The 23,712-nt window shown below is 49.2% G+C and overlaps 2 protein-coding genes across 2 annotated transcripts in view; one reads left to right on the top strand and one right to left on the bottom strand.

Moving 5' to 3' along the window:
* Positions 1 to 23,712, top strand: part of LOC144953348 (uncharacterized) — a gene marked incomplete at its 3' end in the record, with an annotated part of 172,854 nt that overhangs the window by 14,678 nt on the left and 134,464 nt on the right. Inside the window, 1 exon segment of the mRNA XM_078883910.1 lies at positions 12,244 to 12,495. Within this exon segment, the coding sequence (XP_078740036.1) occupies positions 12,244 to 12,495 (252 nt within the window).
* Positions 15,907 to 23,712, bottom strand: part of LOC144953335 (uncharacterized) — an 89,871-nt gene continuing 82,065 nt past the window's right edge. Inside the window, exons 14-15 of the mRNA XM_078883897.1 lie at positions 17,348 to 17,620; positions 15,907 to 15,935 (exon numbers count right to left, since the gene is read on the bottom strand). Of these exons, the coding sequence (XP_078740023.1) occupies positions 15,907 to 15,935; positions 17,348 to 17,620 (302 nt within the window). The remainder of the gene's footprint in view (positions 15,936 to 17,347; positions 17,621 to 23,712) is intronic.

Below are 23,712 nucleotides of genomic sequence, written 5' to 3' on the forward strand. Positions count from 1 at the left end.
CATCAGTTAGATTTGTTGTTGCTGTTTCTTTTATGCCTGATGATGATTGCTTGTGTTGCAATCGAAACGTCGTAATATGTTATTTTAATTTATTAACATATATACACCACATTATTTCAAATACGTATTTAAAAATATGTTTTCAATTTTTTATAAATTTAGAATGTCGTTGTCCATGTGGGGAGATGGAGCGCAGTGGATCGTTTCGTCTAAGCTGCTTTTCGGAATCCGCGTGATAACCCAGTCACATCGCCTAACTCCAGTCAAAGCACCTTACCCAAACTACAACTCCCCAACAAGGCAGCCTTACCGCTGCTGTGTATTGTGTTTATGGGATAACAGAGGTGTGTATTATCCCATACGCCTTGCCCAAAACGACTGATTGTCCGCTTAACAGCCTAGCCCATAAACCACTATTGGTGATAGTGTTGTTTGAGAGCAGCTATTAAAGTCGTTTTGGCAAACGAGGTGGTGGCTGGCCAAACCATGCCTCGCTGTTTGTCTCCGGAGTGATGACGGATTGGTGCCGCGGGACGCAGCATCTCATCCGACAAGCGTTGCAGCAGCTGGGTGATGGCATCCGTGAGTTTGTCAACTTTCTCGTCAAGTTGAGGCCGTCTCCCTCGTGGTCTCCTCCCTCTGCGCGTGCTGTGGGTTGCTCATGGCCGAGGTGGAACTGCATGTTGAATCGGGTGTAGACGTTATTTTAGCAACATTTAAGTACAGTATTGTGTTTAGAATGCGTCTCGACAAGGAAGGTGACTTGTTGGATCAGAGTTTTTCATCAAAGGCGTTATCCCATCACCGGACATCAACATGCTGCCTATATAACAGTAACAGAAGCAACTACAGCAGCTACGAAACCGTTCGATGGCAAAGCAGCGACTTCTGCTTCTGCTCAAACTGCTGCCCGAATGTTTGTGGCCGGCCCTGCTCTCGTGGGACCCCACACGTTCATGGAAATAATAGAGATGATCCTGCGAGGAACCCGTGCCTGGAGCCTGGTCAAATTCTTCAAAAGAAGCCAGGGACCTGCCTAATCCTTCAAGGCTGCGGTGCGAACCCTTGACGCCCCGAAATGCACAAGATTCTAACATGGGCGAGGGACGGGCGTCGAGAACCAGGTCAAAATGCGCAAGGTTGCGCTTGAAGGCTCCACGCAAAATATCAATAGTGTATAGTGCTATTCGGTGCCATTGCGATGTAACATTCTACCAGCAGTGGGCAGCTTGATTCTAATACGACCATGGTGCGATTTTAATAATTTTGATGCGATTCTAAATCTGGCACCACCAAGGCCGCATTTACGACTCCCGATGTGCATCTACATTTAACATACACTCTAGCTCAGTGTTATTCGAATACTACCAAAGTGTTATTATAATCGTTTTAATCCGATCATAATCTACATCTACTCGAGCAATTATATCATTAACTGGTATGTGTCTAGGTGTGACTGCAAAGTTTAATCCTTTAGCTAAAACGGATTTCAAACCTTCAGAAATAGGACTGTTACTGCGATTAATTACGACTTTGTTAACATCTAGCTTTTCAATGTGTGGGTCCGGTTTCTTGTTTGAGAGGCGGTTGAATTTGGAAATCAAGTTGTCCTTACATTTAGTCGACATATCGGCAGCTGAAGAGGCAGTCATTTTTTCCACGTGTTCCCAATCCGATGTGGACATTGTTGCACTCAAAGATAAGTGTGATTTGTAGAGTGTCTTGTCTAACTGATCTAGTTCGGTGCGCGTAAGTCTGATTTTCTCTGAGATAAGAGCTAAGCTAGTTCTAGACAGAATTCGTTTCGCATTAGAAGAAGTTACAGCAGCAGATGTTAGTGTAAATGCGTTTGGTATTACCTTAGAGTCGCGGCATCTCTTCAGAAAGGTGAGAGACTCGATTAGCTGAGCCTTCTTATCCCGGAGCTTGTTGAAGGATCTCAAAGTTACGTGGAAACCCTCCCCGTAGAGGCGGTTAAATTTCGATTTAAAGCTTTCGTGACTGCAGGGATTCATCTTCTTGGTTCTTTCGGTAAAGTCACGCAGAAGGGAAGTAATAAAATAATAAAAATAAAACATAATAAAACAATTCTCACGACGTTTCGGCCACAACGCAAGCAGCCGTCCTCAGGCGAAGAATGAGACATTATCAAGCTAGGAGCTTATATAGGTGTAGCGAGGAGGAGCGCCTTAACAAAAGAATGTGCATATGAAGAGGAATTTAGCATACCAATGGGTAATGCGTAGGAGGTGGGCGGAGGGGTTTCAAAGTACCATTATGCCCATGCATTATGCAGGATCAACAGCACCACGGGGGGGCGCAAGGAACAGAGTTAATAAAGGAAAGGAATGTTAATGATATGTAGCTGCATTTACCAAACAACCACGTAGAAAACCAAAGTAAAAACTACATAAAAAACTAAAATATAAACTGATACTTACTATACTCTACAATAAGCTGAGTTACTAACAACAAATAATAAATTACAATTCTACGTCTTAAGAAGTATATAATATACTTCCATCTAAACTTTATTCTCTTAGCATATACAGTACTATATACTGCCATAGATAAACCCAACATTAAATTGTATACTGTATTGCTGTAAACCACCCTATACTTTATACATTTTAATATAACACTATGTATTATTCAACTCACCCTAATATGTATCGAAATGGTTTATTACGTCCTTCCAATGATTGCTAAGCCTGAATCCATCTTCTCGGTTAAAATTGTCTCTGTGTTTGTATATGTGGATCGCCTCATGAACGAATCTCTCATGATAGCCAGATGGCTTGCAGAGAACCTCCGTCTTGGAGAAGTCAATGTCATGTGAGCCCACTGAGTTGTAACAGTGGTCTGCCACGGCTGAGGTGTTTGTCCTACCGTGTTTTAGATCAGCTTTATGTTCACGAATGCGGTCTGAGACGTGTCGTTTGGTTTCCCCAATGTAACTGCTACCACAGAGGCAACTTAGTTTGTAGACGCCAGGGTACTGTATGTCTGGAATCACATCTTTTACAGACGGTACCAGATCACGGATTTTATGTACTGTGTTGAATCGGACCTGGATCTTGTGTTTAATCAGGATTTTGGAGATCTTTTTTGTGATCCCAGCAATGTAGGGTAAGGTGATGGTCTTGAAAGGCTCCTCAACAGGATCTTTCTTGATGGTTGGAGTGATGGCTTTGCGGATTGTGTAGTCGGAGTAACCATTAGCCTTAAGAGCTTGGCGTACGTGTTTGAGTTCACTGGAAATGTGTTCATGGTCGGAGATGCATTGGGCTCTATGATATAGAGTCTTGATGAGGGAATTCTTCTGGGATGGATGGTGGTGGGAATCCGGTTTTAGATAAGCATCCGTGTGGGTGGCTTTCCTGTAGACAGAGTGGCTCATTGAACCATCAGGTCTCCTTTTGATTAGGACATCCAAAAAGGGTAGCTTGCCATCATTTTCGACTTCCATGGTGAATCTGATGGCTGGGTGTATGGAATTGATGTGGTCGAGAAATTGGTCTAGAGCAGGCCGGCCATGTGGCCAGATGACAAAAGTGTCGTCTACGTACCTCTTCCATAAGGTCGGGCGTAGAGTTGCAGTCTGGATGGCGTCCGTCTCAAATATCTCCATGAAGATGTTGGCTACAACCGGAGATAGGGGGGAGCCCATTGGGGTGCCCTCAATTTGCTTGTAGAAGGTTCCATTCCAGGTGAAGTATGTATTGGTTAAGCAGTGTCTCACCAGGGGGGGTACCCCAGCATTTAGTCCTTGATGAACCAAGTCTTCAATGATTGCGATGGTGTCAGGCACAGGCACCTTGGTGAACAAGGAAACCACATCAAAACTGACAAGCCGGTCGTCTGGGGACAGGGCAATCCCCTTGATTGTCGATACCAGGTCAGTAGAGTTTAGTACTGCAGAGGTGGTTTTTCCAGTGAAAGGCCGTAGGATTTCGGACAAAAAACGAGCCAGTTTGTAAGTGGGGGAGTTGATAGTAGAGACAATGGGACGAAGAGGTGTATCTTCTTTATGTATCTTTGGCAAGCCGTACAATCTTGGTGGCCTGGCTGCAGAAGGTTTCAACGAGAACTGTTTGGTCTGATCAAGTAATGCGGTTGAAGCAGAAATGATGTTGTTGGTTTTGGAGACGAGGCTGTTGGTGGGGTCTCTTTTTATGTTTGTATAACTGCCATCGTTGAGTAGTTCTTGAATTTTGTTGTTGTATTCTATTTTGTCCATGATGACAGTGGCATTGCCTTTGTCGGCTGAGAGGATGACAATGTCATCCCTCTTTTTTAATTGAGCTAATTCAAAACGCTCATCTTTGCTGATGTTGCTAGCTGGCATCTTAGCCAGCTAGCAGTATATACACACATTTAAAGAGTATAACAATCACACATTATAACATATATACAATACACATTATTTAAAAAACGTATTTAAACAGTTCTATTTATTATTATTTTTACTGAGAATATCGTTGTGGAGCGCAGTGGATCGTATCATCTAAGCTGCTTTAACGAATCCGCGTGATAACCCAGTCACATCGCCCAACTCCAGTGACAGCACCTTACCCAAACTACATCTCCCCCAACAAGGCAGCCTTACCGATGCTGTGTATTATGTTTATGGGATAACAGAGGTGTGTATTTTCCCATACGCCTTGCCCAAAAAGACTGATTGTCCGCTTAACATCCTCGCCCATAAACCACTATTGGTGACAGTGTTGTTTGAGAGCAGCTATTAAAGTCGCTTTGGCAAACGAGGTGGTGGCTGGCCAAACCATGCCTCGCTGTTTGTCTCCAGAGTTATGACGGATACAAACCAGACCAAGCGGAGACCATGTACCAGATCGGATTTTGCTTACTGATGTTAGAGTGATTGTATTGCAAGTGTGGTCACTACGCGTCTGTACGTGCTCACTCCCGAAGCTCGGCGATTTTTGGCAACGCCACGGGGCTGCATTCACTTTAAATCGAGGACAATGGAGGGCATGGGGAACGTGTTTTTCCAGCGCTAATCCGATTTAGTCAAAATAAGCGCACATTTACACACTGAGATGCACTTACATATTCATGCATGAAGCACAATGGGCACATTACCCTTCGGTATATTAATAGACATGCGGATTGCATCTTCCAAAATTAAAAATCGAATGCAAATATCCTGAAAGACAAAGGATTAGATCCTAGGGGGGGAGTTATATATTTAAAATAATCGCACAAACCCAACATAAGCCCCTGCAATTATGAATTGTTACAATTGTAATGACTCGTTTGATAAAAGTATTTGATCAAAGTTTGTTATCCCATCACGGAACACCACTGGAACTGAAGCATTTTAAGCAGCAACAACAGCAGTAGCAGCAACTGCAGCAGCAGCAACAGCAACAACAGAAGCAGCAGCAACAGCAACAACAGCAACATCAGTAGCAAGAACATCAGCAGCAACAACAGCAGCAGCTACAGCAACAACTGCAGCAGCAACAGCTGCAGCAGCAGCAACAGCTGCAGCAACAGCAGCAGCTGCAGCAGCAACTGCAGCAACAACTGCAGCAGCAGCAACACCTTCATCCAGGCGACGAAAGGAAGAGCAGTGCAGGTGATTCCGGTATACTTCGGTATTCTGGACCTGAACGTTGCGAAACGATTCATAACGAGGACCTTTCCCCACCAGAGCGCAATCCGCGAATGAAAAGAACTCGGGGCGGCGGGAGCACGTGCTTCCATGGGCGGTGGGGGACAGGGCATGGGTGTATTGCCTACAAGTGCCACCGGGTATGACCCCCAAGTTGCTCCGCCCATGGCGGGGTCAGGTAGAGGTCATAGAGGTGGGTGATGTAAAGACAGTGCATCAACTAAGGGCCAAGTGGTGACAACAAGATAGAGAGAGTTCGAGAAGAGAAGGCGAGACCAAGTGTGGGCGGAGGTTCACGCCGAGAATGAGAGAGGGGGAGGAACGAGGTTTGGGGCTGTGTTGGCTGGTTGCTGTCTCGTCGTCGTCGTTGCTATATCGTGACGCCTGGGGTCTGAAACCGCGTTAAAGGCTAAATAAAAGAACCCTCTGCAGTCTGAGTCCGGAGTCATTACAATTGTAACGATTCATTATTTCACGGACTAATATTGGGTTTGTGCGATTATTTCATATGTTCATACTGTTTATTGCTATTTGATGCCATTGAGATGGAACATTCATCCAGCAGTGGACAGCTTGATTCTAATACCACCAAAGTGTTATTCAAATAATGTTAATCCCATCCTGATCTTGCACCTTCATGTTTCACATATCCCACCATTGGTTGGCACGTCCATATTACATACATGCATGTTACATACTTACTAGCATTGTGTGATTCAAAGAGGACGACGGAATGATTCTAATAATTCGATTGAGAATCAAATATAACACTTAATTGTACGGTTTGCTAATCTATAACACTAGTTAATAATGTTATTTCATAGCGTTGTAATGTATAGCTCATAGGTTATATTGTTAGAGTTTACAAATTTTAAGTTTACCATAACACTGGTTTACAGTATTTTGTATATTCTTCAAATGTATATGTTAATGTTTAATGTATATTGTTGGAATTCATAATGTTAAAGTTCACAGTGTGAGAGTTTACAATGTAAGAGTATATCAAAGGCGTCGCTCGATGGCTTCGATCTGGTAGATTGGAGTTTGTCATCAAAGGCGTTATCCCATCACGGGACACCAACATGCTGCCTATATAACAGTAACAGAAGCAACTCCAGCAGCTACGAAACCGTTCGATGGCAAAGCAGCGACTTCTGCTTCTGCTCCAACTGCTGCTCGGCTGTTTGCACGCTGGCTCTGCTCTCGTGGGACCCCACACGTTCATGGAAATAATTGAGATGATCCTATCTGAGTTGAGATTTGAGCGACTAAAGTTTACTTTGTTTAAACATAACTTAGTGTAGGTTAGTGCCATCGGTGTTTAGCGAATACTACCGAAGAATTAGCTCACACTCATTTATGACATAATTTGTCATAATTTTGGTTGATTTAAGGAGATCAAGGCACCTGCCATGTCTAGGAATTCTTATCATATACATGTACTTAACTATATAGCTAAAATAACGTCAACACTCGAAATAGTTTACTGTGATAACATTTGGCTGTTCAAAGCAGTCTGCAACCTTGAATTGTGCAGCGTGGAATAATTGAGAACATCGCGTTTATCAGTTTACATGTGAAGTATTGGAAAATGACGGCAGGAAACTCCTTGACGGGAACACACTTCTTTTATTAAATCTTGACTTGTAACGATACAACGCGTGGCCTCTCTTCTTCACAATGCGGTCACCATACAACGGTACAACTCGTGACCTCTTCTCTCCGCCCTACGCTTCTCTTGACTCTCGTAGATTCTGTGCTGCCGGCTCTCTGTGCCTCGTGTAGACTCCGCGCCTCGGCTACACTCTTCTCTCGTCTCGTGTAGACTCTGCGCCTCTGCTACACTCTTCACTCGTCGCGTGTAGACCTTACGCCTCTGCTACACTCTTCACTCGTCTCGTGTAGACTTTACATCTCTCTCTGGCTACACCGTATGCATACTCGGCTCGTGTAGACCTTTCTCTCTCTCTGGCTACACCGTATGCATACTCGGCTCGTGTAGACCTTTCTCTCTCTCTGGCTACACACTATACATCGCTCAGCTCGTGTAGACCTTTCTCTCTCTCTGGCTACACACTATACATCGCTCAGCTCGTGTAGACCTTTCTCTCTCTCTGGCTACACACTATACATTACTCAGCTCGTGTAGACCGTTCTCTCTCTCTGGCTACACACTTATACCTTACTCTCCTCTACTCTCCATTACTCTCCTCTCCGGGCTCTATCTCTGCACCTTCGTCTTCATTCTTAGATGGTTCCACTTCTGCCCCCTACTCCTCTGTGCATCACCTTATATATCTCTTCCTCCCGGGAGACGGAGCGGATGCGGACCTCAACGTCGGCACCGCTCCTCAGTTACCCAATCACCACGCGCTATCTCCACGATCCGTTTTCGCCCAGCGCGTGTTTCCACTCCCCGACCAATCACACCGCGCTGCCACCCGATCACTCCCTCTCAGCGCGTCACCGGCACACAGCCAATCAGCAGCACTACCCCCACCCGCGCACTGACGCCTGCTCCTCCCCGTCAGCGCGCGTCACCACACACACACCCGTACATACGCGCTGGCACACGACGTATACACCCAGCGCGTATCACCACTACATCACCCCCTCCCACATAGCTCGCAGCCGGCCCGGCTGCTAACAACAACCAACCGCAACGATAAGACGACAACCAACAAAAAAAAAACCCTGTAACCCCCCCAGTGTGCCCCGTAACATAACAACAACAACAACAAGAACTATGTACAGATTGACAATGAACACGAAAAGTCAACAATAACACAATACAAGCAAATTCCAAAAACGAACGCGCCCCACGTCCCTGCGACTACACGCAGTGACGAGGCGCTGCAACTGCCCCGACTCCTCACGAGGCAGGTCATGCAAAGTAGCACGACCTGGCGCGAGTCCGTCTGGCTGGTCCGTCGTATGGGGCGGGACACTGACGACCGTCCGGCGGTTCCGGCTGCTCCAGACGGCGCGGAACGGGCCTGAAAGGGCCGGCCCCGCCGCGGAGATCCGGCCGCCGGTGATCGGCAGCTGTCAGTTCCGAGACACCGGGGATTGTAGAGATGACTTGGGCTCTCGGTCGTCGTCCAGCCGAGCTCCCATGGCGCGCTGACGCGGAGCGCGGCACCCGGACGCCACGTGGCCCCGGAGGCCGCAGTTATAGCACGTGACGAGGGTCGGAGTAGATCTTGGTTGCTCCGACTTTCGGCCCGATCGCAGAGGCAACCGGGCCCCCGGCCTCCAGTCCCCTGGTCGTCCCGTGGCGAACGCCTCCTCTCGTGGGCTGACGACTTGGGGTTCGGTGACCACCGAACCCGGGGCTGCGACGACAGCAGCGTTGCAACCAACGCCTTGTTTCCGTTGTAGGGCCTCGTGCGCTTGAATACTCGTGGCGACTCTCAAAGAAGAAATATCAATCTCGTCAGCTGTGTTGATAGGGACCCCCAGGTCCTGCGCCAACTTAAGCAGCTGCTCCAAAACCATCGCGTCTTGGCCCTCCTCGTCCATCCGAGGGAATGCAGCATCAGCAAGAGCCAGCAACGCCGTGCGATAGGCCAGCGCGGTCTCCGTGGCCACTTTCCGTCTTGCGTAGAAATGATGGCGGCACGCCGAGGGAGGTCCGTAGACCCTGGCCAACAAACCCAGCGCATCCTTCAGCGTAGAGCGGTCCGACTTCCGTGCAGCCCTGAAGGCCGCGAGCGCATCGTCGTCCAGCATGGCGGGCAACGCCCGCAGCGCCGTAGCATCGGACCACGCTGACATCTCTGGATGCGCCAAAAACCTTCGCTGAAATTGGCCCCAGTCTCCGCCTTCCGCCTTGAAGGCTGACAACGTGGGCAGACGCTGCTGAAAAATGAAGTCATCCGCCTCGTGGTTCCTCTCCGCCTCTCCGTCGGTGTGTAAGATGGCGGCTCCAGCAGCAGACGTAAAATGGCGGACCCCCTCGCGCACTGATGACGTCGATGCGCGCGCTTGGGAACCCACCACCACGTGGCGCTCGCCGTTCCCGCCAAAAGTAGGCCCAGGCGCAATGGCGGGAATCCCCCATTCGTTTTGGCGGGAATCTGCGGGGCGACCTTGTAAAATGTCCCCCACCGTCCCCGCTCCTCCCGACGAGCTGATCTCCGCCAAGATGGACGCGGCGGCGAGCAGCAGCTCCGCCAGTCGGGAGTGCGCCTCACGAAGCCCGGCGTCGGTCCCCGGTCGCTCGGCCGGCGCCGTCGACGGATCCTGTAGCGTGGGCAAGTCCTCCTCCTCACCCCCCGCCACCAGCGGCCCCGAGTCGTCCAGGTTTTCCTCGCGGTCAATCCCGTGGGTCCTACGGGTCTTCCTTGTCTCCATGCTTGGAAGCCCGTTTCACTTCTGACGCCAGATGAAGTATTGGAAAATGACGGCAGGAAACTCCTTGACGGGAACACACTTCTTTTATTAAATCTTGACTTGTAACGATACAACGCGTGGCCTCTCTTCTTCACAATGCGGTCACCATACAACGGTACAACTCGTGACCTCTTCTCTCCGCCCTACGATTCTCTTGACTCTCGTAGATTCTGTGCTGCTGGCTCTCTGTGCCTCGTGTAGACTCCTCGCCTCGGCTACACTCTTCTCTCGTCTCGTGTAGACTCTGCGCCTCTGCTACACTCTTCACTCGTCGCGTGTAGACCTTACGCCTCTGCTACACTCTTCACTCGTCTCGTGTAGACTTTACATCTCTCTTTGGCTACACCGTATGCATACTCGGCTCGTGTAGACCTTTCTCTCTCTCTGGCTACAACGTATGCATACTCGGCTCGTGTAGACCTTTCTCTCTCTCTGGCTACACACTATACATCGCTCAGCTCGTGTAGACCTTTCTCTCTCTCTGGCTACACACTATACATCGCTCAGCTCGTGTAGACCTTTCTCTCTCTCTGGCTACACACTATACATTACTCAGCTCGTGTAGACAGTTCTCTCTCTCTGGCTACACACTTATACCTTACTCTCCTCTACTCTCCATTACTCTCCTCTCCGGGCTCTATCTCTGCACCTTCGTCTTCATTCTTAGATGGTTCCACTTCTGCCCCCTACTCCTCTGTGCATCACCTTATATATCTCTTCCTCCCGGGAGACGGAGCGGATGCGGACCTCAACGTCGGCACCGCTCCTCAGTTACCCAATCACCACGCGCTATCTCCACGATCCGTTTTCGCCCAGCGCGTGTTTCCACTCCCCGACCAATCACACCGCGCTGCCACCCGATCACTCCCTCTCAGCGCGTCACCGGCACACAGCCAATCAGCAGCACTACCCCCACCCGCGCACTGACGCCTGCTCCTCCCCGTCAGCGCGCGTCACCACACACACACCCGTACATACGCGCTGGCACACGACGTATACACCCAGCGCGTATCACCACTACACATGTTACAGAGTACAGGTGATCCCACGTATACTTCGGGTTTCGGGACCAGAACGTTGCAGACTACGTTGAACAGCCAAATGTTATCGCAGTAAATAATTCTCCAGTCACAGCGCCTTACCCAAACTACATCTCCCCAACAAGTCAGCCTTCCCGCTGCTGTGTATTGTCTTTATGGGATAACAGAGGTGCGTATTATCCCATACGCCTTGCCCAAAACGACTGATTGTCCGCTTAACACCCTAGCCCATAAACCACTTTTGGTGACAGTGTTGTTTGAGAGCATCTATTAAAGTTGATGCGTGAAATGAGGTAGTGGCTGGCCGAGCCATGCCTCGATGTTTGTCTCCTGAGTGATGACGGACACAAACCTGACCAAGCGGAGACCATGTTACAGATCGGATTTTGGTTACTGATGTTAGAGTGATTGTATTGCAAGTGTGGTCACTACGCGTCTGTACGTGCTCACTCCCGGAGCTCGGCGGTTTTTGGCAACGCCACGGGGCAGCATTCACTTTAAATCGAGGACAATGGAGGGCATGGGGAACGTGTTTTTCCACTTATTCAAAATAAGCGCACAATTACACACTGATATGCCCTTACATATTCATGCATGAAGCACAATGGGCACATTACCCTTCGGTATGTTAATAGACATGCGGATTGTGCCTTCAAAAATTAACAATCGAATGTAAATATCCTGAAAAACAAAGGATTGGATCCTAGGGGGGGGAGTTATGAGGCGGCTCAGAAGCAGAGCTCAATGCCATTTCGAGAGGGAACTTGATGAGGTTGGACGCTCGACTCGTCGCTCTGCTGATCGCCCTTCAACCGCGAGATAACGCAGCCTGGCGAGCACAATTGCTGTGTCGACAGTTAGGTCACTTTGCGTCGGGAGAGTTCGTGGCGAAATCTTCAGACGGGTTCCAGACATCGATATACCGTGAATCTCCTAGTAAGTGTCTATTTTCGCAGATGAACTCTTAAACGTTTTCGTAGTTAAATTAGCGGGATTTTTTTTCCTCTCGGTTAGACGCGAGTGTCGTTCTTGTTTTAGCAGTTAACAAAATCCAAAACTCAACGTTAAACATCCTTGCGGCCGATAGCGTACTTTTGACTCAATAACACCGCTGCTGTTACTACGCTCACATGGAGCAGAGAGGCTCTCCACAGCCCCACGCACACGGAGGCAAGAAGCCATTCAATTGCTCTGTGTGTGAGAAGTCCTTTTCACGGTCATCACATCTTAAGAGACACCAGAGAACACACACGGGCGAGAAGCCGTTCCTGTGCTCTGTGTGTGGGAAGGCATTTGCGCACTCGTCAACTCTTCAAGACCATCAGAGAACACACACGGGCGAGAAGCCATTCCTGTGCCCTGTGTGTGGGAAGACATTTGCACACCTGTCAACTCTTCAGAGACACCAGAGAACACACGCGGGTGAGAGGCCATTCCTGTGCTCTGTGTGTGGGAAGGCATTTTCACAGTCATCAAACATGAACAGGCATCGGAAGGTCCACAATGATAGGAAACTGAAATCAGAAGCTGAAATTCAAGGTGCTGCAATGAGTCCTGAAGAAGTTTCCACCTTCGATCCCATGCAGTTAGTTCCCGAGAGATGGCTGGATGTAATGGAGTGGCTCGAGGATCAAACCGAGAGCTCGGGGTGACTGAAACATAATATTGCATGTGGTTACACATATTAAGCCATATCGAGTACTTTTGTGCGTAATTTTTACCATTTTAGTTATACAGTTTTTGTGAGAGTTTCGTGACGTGCACAGTGGTGGTTTGTAATGTTATCGGATTACTTGCTGAAGTGGTGTGATGAGCACTGGTCGTTAAGTGTTTCCGTTGAGCTAAAGTTGGAAAGCGTCTGAAGGTACATCTTTACTCAACATTTTAAACGGATTTTTTTCAAGTATATAGTTTTTTTTGGTTGGTGTTAATTGTCTTTAGATAACCGATTTCAGGATGTACATTGATGACGCGTTCGTTAGATGCATGGCTTTGACTTCAACATAGACGCACAGGTGAACAAACGTGATGAACTAATAAGAAAATAATGGAGAATGATACTTTTACGCTTTGGTATTCCTGGAACGGATATGGTTTGCATTGTACTGTAACTGTTTAAACATAGGACATAATAAACCTTCGGTTCGAATTTTAACGTCAACATTATTGCAGATGAATAAAAACGTATTTTTAACAAATGTTTGTCCGTTCTTTATTTTATAATGTTCCTAGCAAAAACATGTTAAACGAGTTTCAGGTGGAGGATCTCCGTCACACAAGTGTGCCCTTACCCGGCAGCATCTTGGCTGTCTACCCGATTAACACGTGTTCCTTGAGGGGAAAGGTCCCCGTAGTTAATCGTTCATCAACGTACCAGTCCCTACTCCCGAAGTATGTCGGGGATAAACTGTACAATATAACATGTAAACTGTAATACTATAAACGAATACACTAAACATTAAACGATTATAAACTAGTGTTTAAATTTAGAACCATATAAACGGAGGTAAGGTATTATAATCTCATTAGAAGCATTAGAATCGGTGTGGTCGTATTAGAATCACACTCTGCTCATATGTATGTATGGTCTAAAATTACAACACGGTCGTATTACAATAGCAATAGACGGAATATTTATATATAATACTTAGAAAAACACCACTGTCACATGACGAATTCTCAAACTGCAACATTCAAGTGACAGAACAAAAAAAAGCCTAAAAAAAGAACAACAATGGACAAATAAAAAAAAACAGTCATCACACGCATGTTAGTAGCTGTTAGAAGAAGACAACACCTAGCACCTTCAACTCTACACATTGTACAGCCCCAAAGAACCAACTCGTAAATGTGGCGGTATTTGACAGCCTTCGGACATCTTACTTTCGTTCTCGATTAATTAAGACATTCTTGGCAAATACTATCGCTTTCACTCGTGACTTGCCTCCTAATTATTGGACTCAGTTTTCGAAAACCAACAAAATAGATGAGATGTCCTCAATTATTCCAAGCTGCACAATTCACGGTTGCAGACTGCTTTGAACAGCCAAATGTTATCGCAGTAAACAATTCGGACCTCAGCAGGACACTCAATCTCGAGCATCTGCGAAGCAACTATATGAGGGCTAGGACCTGCAAGTTTATTCGTGTGTTGATGTTATTTTAGCTATATAGTTATGTACATGTACGTGATAAGAATTCGTCGACATGGCAGGTGTCTTGTTCTCTTTAATCAACCCAAATTATGCCAAATTACGTCGTAAATATGTGAGCTAATTCTTCGGTAGTATTCGCTACACACCGATGGCACTAACCTACACTAAGTTATGTTTAAACAAAGTAAACTTTAGTCGCTCAAATCTCAACTCAGATAGGATCATCTCAATTATTTCCATAGACGTGTGGGGTCCCACGAGAGCAGAGCCGGCTACAAACAGCCGGGCAGCAGTTGGAGCAGAAGCAGAAGTCGCTTCTTTGCCATTGGACGGTTTCGTAGCTGCTGTAGTTGCTTCTGTTACTGTTATATACGCAGCATGTTGGTGTCCCGTGATGGGATAACGTCTTTGATCAATAACTATGATCGAACCTACCAGATCACCGCCTTCGATCGACGCCTTTGATATACTCTTACATTGTTAACTCTCACACTGTCAACGTTAACAATTTGAACTCCAACAATATAATTAAAAAAAAAACATTAACATATACATTTGAAGAATATGCAAATTACCGTAAACAAGTGTTAAAGTAAACTCTAAATTTGTGAACTCTAACAATATAACCTATAAACTATACATTAAAACGCTATAAAATAACATTATTAACTAGTGTTATAGATTAGCAAACCGTACAATGAAGTGTTATATTTGAATCTCAATCGAATTATTAGAATAATTCCGTGGTCCTCTTCGAATCGAACTATGCTCGTAAGTATGTAACATGTATGTATGTAACATGTATGTATGTAATATGGACGTGCCAACCAATGGTGGGATATGTGAAACGGAAGGTGCAGGATCAGGATGGGATTAAACTTTTTTGAATAACACTTTGGTGGTATTAGGATCAAGATGTCCACTGCTGGATGAATGTTCCATCTCAATGGCATCAAATAGCAATATTCAGTATGAATGTGTAAAATAATCGCACAAACCCAATATTAGACCGTGAAATAAAGAATCGTTACAATTGTAATGACTGCAGAGGGTTCTTTGATTTAGCCTTCAACGCGGCGTAGGACCCAGGCGTCACGATATAGCAACGACGACGAGACAGCAACCAGCCAACACAGCCCCAAACCTCGTTCCTCCCCCTCTCTCATTCTCGGCGTGAACCTCCGCCCACACATGATCCCGCCTTCCCTTCTCGAACTCTATCATGTTGTCACCACTTGTCCCTTAGTTGATGCACTGTCTTTACGTCACCCACCTCCATGACCTCTACCTGACCCCGCCATGGGCGGAGCAACTTGGGGGACATACCCGGTGGCACCTGTAGGCAATACAACCATGCCTTGTCCCCCACTGCCCATGGAAGCACGTGTTCCCGCCGCCCCGAGTTCTTTTCATTAGCGGATTGCGCTCTGGTGGGGAAAGGTCCTCATTATGAATCGTTTCACAACGTTCAGGTCCCGATTACCGAAGTATACCGGGAATCACCTGTACTTAAGAACATGTAAACTGATAACACTATAAACAATAACACTAAACATTAAACGACAAAAAAACCTACCAACTGCTTTTATAATTTATACCACCATAAACGGAGGTACGGTATTTTAATTTCATTAGAAGTATTATAATGGAACTCTACACATGTTTGTTAATTGTCCGTTCAATCGAACCGACGGTCGGATATGTGAACTGTGGGGGGTAGAGGGTAAGAATGGCATTCAAATTTTAGAATGACAATTTGGTCGTTTTAGCAAATTACTGTACTTGAATGTATGTTATGTGCAAATGCAAATTGTTAGTCGTGAATGCGAGGGAGGGGTTAAGAGGTGCACGTTTAATCCAGTGTTAACATTTATTTTAGCATCATATTTAAGGACACTGTTGTTGATAAGAATTCGTCTGGACATGTCATGTGACTTGTTCTACTCGATCAACCAAAATTAGTACAATGTCGGTCATACAGGAGTGTGATTTCATTCATGAGTAGTATTCACAGAGCCCCGATGACACTAACCTACCTAAAGTTATGGTTAAACAAAGTAATCTTGAGTGACTTAATTCTCAGCTCAGACATGATCATCGCAATCATTTCCAAAGACAAGTGTGGGGTCCTGCGAGAGCAGGTCCCGACTCCAAACAGCTGGGCAGCAGAATCGGAAGTAGCTGCGTCGCCCTGGAAATGTGTTGTCGCTGCTGTTGTTGCTGCTGTAGTTGCTTCTGTTGCTGTAATAAACGCAGGGATGTGGTGTTCAGTGATGGGATGACGCCTTTGATTAAAGCCTCTGATCAAACTCACCCGATTGACGCCCTTGATCGTCCGTTAATTATTTAACAATGTTTATATCAAAAACGTGTGGATCCGAGTTTCAGGTGCAGCATCTCCGACACGTAAGTCTGACAATAACCGGCATCATTTTGGCTGTCTCCCTATTTTCACGTGTTTCTGGAGGGGAAAGGTTCCTATTGTAAATCGATTCGCAATGTTATGCGCCCTTATCCCGAAGTATCACTCTATGACATGTAAACTGTAAATTTCGATTTAAAGCTTTCGTGACTATTCACATACCTACATTTCCCATATCCCTTCCCTTTGATGCTGCTAATCCTGCATAATGCACAGGCATATGCAGTACTAATCACATTCCTGCATTTCCCATAAATATGCTAAAGTCCTCTTGATATGCAAATTCCTTTGTCAAGGTGCCCAGCTTATATAGATGCTCCAAGCTCGTGTGCTGTTTCATTCAGACGCTGTCGCCTCGACAGACCTGGTTTTCACCCGAGGACGGCTGCTTGCGTTGTGGCCGAAACGTCGTGAGAATTATTTTATTATGTTTTATTTTTATTATTGTATTACTTCCCTTCTACGTGACTTTACCGAAAAGAACCAAGAAGATGTAAACTGTAATTTAGAAACAATAACAATGAACATTAAATGACGATTATCTATAAACTAGTTTAGTAATTTCTAACACCACAAACAGTTGAACGGTATTAGAATATCATTAAAGGTATTAGAATTACACCGTGGTCATATTAGGATCGCACTCTGTTCATATGTATGTGTAGAGGAGTAATCGCGGACATGACGTCATGCTCGCCTCCGGGGGCGATGACTTCACGGAAAGTGACGTCATACTCGCCTGGGGGCAGGATGATGTCATGTCTCGGAGGGAAACAGAAGGGAGAGCCCGTGTCGTCATCGGGGTCTGTGCTGAAGTCGGGGCTCGGAGTCAGGTGGAACGGGGAGCCAGGGGCAAGGGAGTCGGGATAGGACAGAGCGCAGCGCCAGGGCTGGAGGTGGCTGCGCTCCTCGGTCGGCCGTGTTGGCTGAGCCCACGGCCGGCGCAGAGGAGGCATCACGGGGCAGCCGACTGTGTCGGGGGGACCAGTGGGACCGAGCCCGGGACCCCTCACCCCTGGGAAGTTGTTACACCTGGTGTATGTCAATAACTTTAATAAACCCTCGGCGAAAGAACTTAAACCTCACATTCGTCTCCGAGTCCGTCCTGGGAACTTCTCTACATATGTATAATAGTGTACGGGCATGTGAACTGTGCTCGTATGTATGTGTAATGCGAGCGTAAGCGACCTTCCGGATGTGACGTCACGGGGGGGTGGAGTCATGTGACGTGGGAGGAAGGTTCGGGTCCTTAAGGGGGTAAACCGGAAGGAGAAGGCAGTCGGGTTGTGAATGGAAAAGAGTGAGGCCACGTGGGCGAACAGGAGGAGGGGGGCACCGTCGGATCGGGAGCCAACCCCGGGGACAGTAGGGAGCTACTGGGTGGTGTGAAGCTGCAGATAGTAAAGCCAGTAAGGCTGTGTGTTAGAGGCAGCGGTGTGGCTGCCAGGAGTTGCAGGAGCGACGAAGAGGGAGACAGCACGAGGCTGTCAGAGCAGCGGAGTGACCGAGAGAGAGAGAGGAGCTGCAGCAAGTACAGCCAGGGGGGGCTGTGTGAGAGTAACAGCAGCGGGGCTGCTGTGGTGCTACGGGAGCGACAAGGAACAGCAGCGGGGCTGCTGGTGGTGACTGGAGCGACATCGGAGCCAGCATTGTGGGGACTGAACAAATAGGAGACAGCCGTGTGGGAAATATAGTACGAACCAAATAAAGGACACTGAGCCAGACATCGTGGTCAAGTCTTTTATTACACTGGTGTCAGAAGTGAAACGGCATGTCGAAGCAGGTAAGGAAGAAAATTCCTCCTGCGCCAGCATCGGCTTCTTCATCCGACGACGACGATTTCCCTCCAACCATGGATTCTGCTGGGGTGGTGGAGGAGAGCCCTGCTGAAGCGAGCACGGGGACGGGAGTGGAAGATGTCGGCGCGATGGCGGGTCCGTCAACATCATCGGACGCTGATCGAAGATGGCAACAGATGGCGGAACAACTGGAGGCACTCAAGGACGTCCTGGCACAACTATGTCATCTCGTCACGCCAAGGACGACGGAGGAAGCAGAAGGTGCTCCACGGCCCGCCACGTTGCCTGCCCTGCCGCCGCCATTGGCCACGCGGCAAGAAGCCGCCATCTTGCACGCTCCGCGGCGCCAAACCGCCATCTTGGCCACGCCGCGGACTGACGCCATTTTGAATTTGCCTCCAGAACAACCATCATTGGAAGACGGCGTGAAGAGGAGTCGGAGTCGCCACCTTACCACAGTTAAGGAATTCTCCATCGGGGGCGATTGGAGCGCTTTCGCCTGCCGATTCTTGGCGGCGGTTCGTTCAGCAAGATGGACCGATGCTGAGGCCTTGGAAGTGTTGCCGACTCTACTGGACGACGAATCTGTTCGATTTTTCCGTTCCATAATGGCCGATAAGAAGAAGACTTTACGTGGAGTTTTTGAAGAAATGGCCGACGCTTATGAGCCACCTGACGACGCGCATCGGCGATTCGCTCAACGACAATGAGCACCCGAGGAATCGCCCGTGGCGTTCAGGGGTACGGTGCTGGAGCTGGCCATGGCAGCATATCCTGAGACACCACAAGACCTGCTCGAGCCTCTCATATTAGGAAAAATGCTGGAGCTGTCTCGGGATCTGGGGATCCCCATGCCTGTGTGTGGGCATGAGAAGCTCACTTCCCGGGCGGCAGCAAAGTGTCTGGATGCGCAGTTTAATCTCCGTCGCTGGAAGCAAGTGGCGGCGTGGACGGGGGGGCCCGTCAAAGAGGGGGGCGCGCTGGGGTGGGACCCTACAAAGGCGGTCTACGTGCCGGATGAGCGGGGCCCTCAGGAGCTGACGGCCGCCTCCGCTCCATGGTCGGGACGCGGCGGGCCGGGGCCGCGCGCTACGCTACCGGAACGGAGCCGTCGGGATGCAAGGCCTGCGCTTCGGCGCAACGATGTCGACTGCTTCCGCTGCGGGCGTAGGGGCCACTACGCCAAGGACTGCTGGGCCCGCTTCCCGGGTCTGCCGCAGCAGGAGGCCTCAGTACCGGACAAGCCGACCAAAGAACCTCCGAAACAGGCATGTCGGCACGCACCAGACACCCGGCAAGGCTTTGCACCTCACCCACAACCTTCGTTGCGCGAACCTAATGTTGTTGTTAAAGAAGGGCCATCGACGGGGCCTTGTCGCTCGGTGACGCAGTGGCGCAAATTGGCACGGAGAGTTGTCGCGGCCGCTACGGGTTCGTCCACTGTACCGGGGTCTATACAAGGGGTGGACGTGCGCATTTTGGTCGACTCCGGAGCGTCTGCGACTATTATATCGGATGTCATTTTCCATCTGTTGGACATCCCGCCGGGGGCTGTGCGTCCGGTTTATGGGTCGTGCGTCGCTGCGAACGGGGGTAGCATGGGTATCGTGGGCCAGGTGGATGCTAAGATATCTATTGGGGATGTGTCGGCTTCGGGCGTTGTGTTAATATCAAGATCTTTGGCGGTTCCTTTCTTATTAGGCACCGATTTTTTGGCTAAGATGCCCATTTTGATCAAAATCAATGAGAATTGTATTGAATTGCCGGGGGGCCATCAAATCTCGTTTTTGCCGTCGCCCTGGGGGCGACCTGCTTCGGCCGTACAAGTGCAGGCGCTGTCCGTTGCATCTGTGGATATCCCACCTGGTTCACAGATGCTTATACCCTTGCGGTATCGGAAGCCCCTGCCTGATCGGCTAGGAGCAGTAGGGGTCTTGTTGTCACCGTCCGCCATGATAACTACCGGGTTGGCGTTAGTTGGGGCACAGACCATCGTCCGGCCGGATCAATTACCGTTTTTACAGGTGCTCAATGCGGGGGTGGAAAACGTCCGTGTTCCGGCCGGTATGGTTGTGGCACATGCCACTACGGCGTTTGCGACGCACGATTGTCCGCATAGCCGGGGAGTGGTTGCTGGTGTTTCCGAGCCAAGGGGTTCGGATAATCGTTGGATTGCTGACTTATGTGACGGAAATTCTTCCCTGTCCATGGAGCAACGTGGGGCGCTGCGTAAATTGTTGTTGACGTATTCGGATGTGTTCAGCTCCGATGATTTGGATCTGGGCCGCACATCGTTGCTTTACCATCACATTGATACGGGCAACGCTGCCCCTATTCGATTAAATTCGCATCGGATGAGCCCTGCGGAGCGAGAACACGTTCGGGGGGCAGTGGAAGACATGTTGGCTGCGGACATTATATCGCCATCTAACAGCCCATGGGGCGCTCCTGTGGTCTTGGTTAAGAAAAAGGATGGCAAATTGCGATTTTGTGTTGATTTCCGAAAATTGAATAAGATATTGGTGGCAGATGCGTACCCCCTGCCGCGTATGGACGACTCCCTTGACGCATTGTCGGGGGCTAAGTTCTTTTCCACACTGGACCTCTCTTCGGGATTTTGGCAGCTTCCCCTTGACGAGTCCTCACGGGAGAAAACCGCATTCCGTACGCCGCAGGGGTTATTTCAATTCAACTGCCTTCCGATGGGATTGAATGCGGCCCCTGCTACATTTCAAAGATTGATGGAGCTCGTTTTGACGGGGTTGCAGTGGGAGACGTGTCTTATATATTTGGACGATATTATTGTCTTCAGCCGCACATTTGAGGAACATTTAACGCGGCTGGAGACAGTGTTCACGAGGATGCGCTCTGCGAATTTGAAATTCAAACCAAAGAAATACCACCTACTGCAACGGTCCGTCCGTTATTTGGGGCACATTGTGAGTGCTGAGGGGGTGTCCACGGATCCGGAAAAGACGGCGTGCGTCCGGGATTGGCTGACTCCGGCCACCGTGGGGGATGTTCGGCGGTTTTTGGGATTTGCCTCGTATTACCGAAGATTTGTGCCGGGTTTTGCGACGATTGCGAGGCCCTTGCATCTCCTTATGGGTAAAGGACGGAAGTTTGTTTGGGGACAGCCGGAAGAGGCGGCCTTTCGGAGTCTGCGTGATCTATTGGCTACGGCCCCAACATTGGACTATCCCGATTTTGATCACCCGTTCATTCTTGATACGGACGCGAGTGACACCGGTATTGGGGCGGTATTATCACAGTCTAAAGGGGGTGTAGAGCGCGTCGTGGCGTATGGTAGCCGAGTCTTGTCTCCTGCGGAAACCCGCTACTGTGTCACTCGCAGATAACTTTTGGCGGTTGTTTTTTTCCTACGGCAATTTCGACCGTATCTCTACGGTCGTTCTTTTATTGTGCGTACGGATCATGCGGCCTTGCAATATGCACTTAAAATGGACCAGCCATCCGGACAGTTGGCACGTTGGTTGGACACGCTGCAGGAATTTTCCTTCCAAATTCAACATCGGAAGGGAGTGCGCCATGCGAACGCTGACGCACTTTCCAGATTACCGCCGCGCGCCCCTTGTAAATGTGCGTCGGGGACGCACAGGTGTTCGCCGATTCTAAATCCCCCTCAGCCGCTTACGTTGGCCGTCGAGAAGTCGAATACTCCGATGGAACCGGGACCGACTGACGGGGTTTTGAATCTGCCGCGGTCTGTCTGGATTCGGGAACAGATGATGGATGGGTCGTTGTTGTCCTTGCGGAAGCGGTCTACGAGGGACAATGGGAGTCCGAGTACGGCTGTGGGGCCGCAAACCGCTCTCCGAGATGGTCTGCTTATGTGGCGGGAGGGGTTCCAGGAACCCTGGCGTCTGGTGGTACCAACGTCCTTGCGATTCGAGTTGATTAGAACTCTCCATTGTGACACACTCTTACATTTAGGGGTGCAAAAGACCTTGTTGACGTTGCAACGTCATTATTTTTGGCACGGCATGGCGACAGATGTCGTAGGGCACGTGCGCGCGTGCCCTGAGTGCGCCCGACGTAAGCCGCCTAAACGTCCTTACGTGCCGCCAATCCAGTCGATTCAGGTGTCTCGCGTCAATGAATTGGTGGCACTGGACATATTGGGACCCTTCCCATCATCGGCGAGGGGTAATAAATATTTGCTGGTAGGGGTTGAGTACCTCTCCCGTTGGCCGATGGCCTGGCCGTTGCCCGATCAATCGGCCGCGGCCATTACCGACGCCTTTTTGTTTGGGTACATTATGGACAAGGGGGCGCCTGAGAGACTCCTCACGGACCAGGGCCAAAATTTCTCTTCTAAATTATTGGCGGAAGTGTGCGCGGGCCTTGGGACTAAGAAAGTACGGACATCCCCATACCATCCGCAGACGGATGGTATGGTTGAACGGCTGAACAGGACATTGTCCGCCATGCTTTGCCATACTGTGAGTGAACAACAATCAGATTGGGATCTGCACATCCCCGGAGTGCTTTCGGCGTACAGGATGACGCCTCATGCTGCTACAGGGTATTCGCCGTTTTACCATATGTATGGTCGGGAAAACGTGCCGCCGGTGGATGTGCAAATGGGAACTGGGTTGAAGGGACCTCGTAAACCACTCCCTGAATACATTCAGGATACGGTCCGACGGGTCACGGAGGCGCGGGAGAATGCCCGCGTGGCTACGGCCAAAGCCCAGGCCCGGAACGAGCGGTATGCTCGACGATCCGAGGGAGAATGCCCCTGGAAGGTTGGGGACCTGGCCTGGCTCCATTGTCCGCAGGTATGGCCGGGAACCTCTCCTAAATTGCACAAGCCTTGGCAGGGTCCCGTACGCCTCATTGAGGTTCCCAACCCAGAGTCGGCACGCGTTCAGATTGGATCTCGTCGCTGGCTTGTTCATACGTCGCGGTTGAAACCATATGTTGCTCCCCTACATGATGCGTCATCTCCCAATGTTGCCTTGCCGGGGTCTGTTGCTGCTGACTCTGACTCTCCCCTGCCTGCGTCCATTGATCTTGCTAGAGCGCCTGTCGTACCTGTTCCAGACAGGCCGGCCGTGACACCGCGGGGGACGAGGGGCCCTGCTCGGAGGGCGCATGCCAGGTCTGCGGGACCTTCGAGCCCTGCAGCCCTTCCGACCCCGCTGCAGGCACATTCGCGGGACACGGCCAAGACTAATTCGTCAGGGACACGGGACGTTGGTGGACTTCCAACCGCAGCAGGGGAATTACCCCCTGTCAT

The sequence above is a fragment of the Lampetra fluviatilis genome, chromosome 74, assembly GCF_964198595.1.
Source record: "Lampetra fluviatilis chromosome 74, kcLamFluv1.1, whole genome shotgun sequence".
NCBI classification, from domain to species: domain Eukaryota; kingdom Metazoa; phylum Chordata; class Hyperoartia; order Petromyzontiformes; family Petromyzontidae; genus Lampetra; species Lampetra fluviatilis.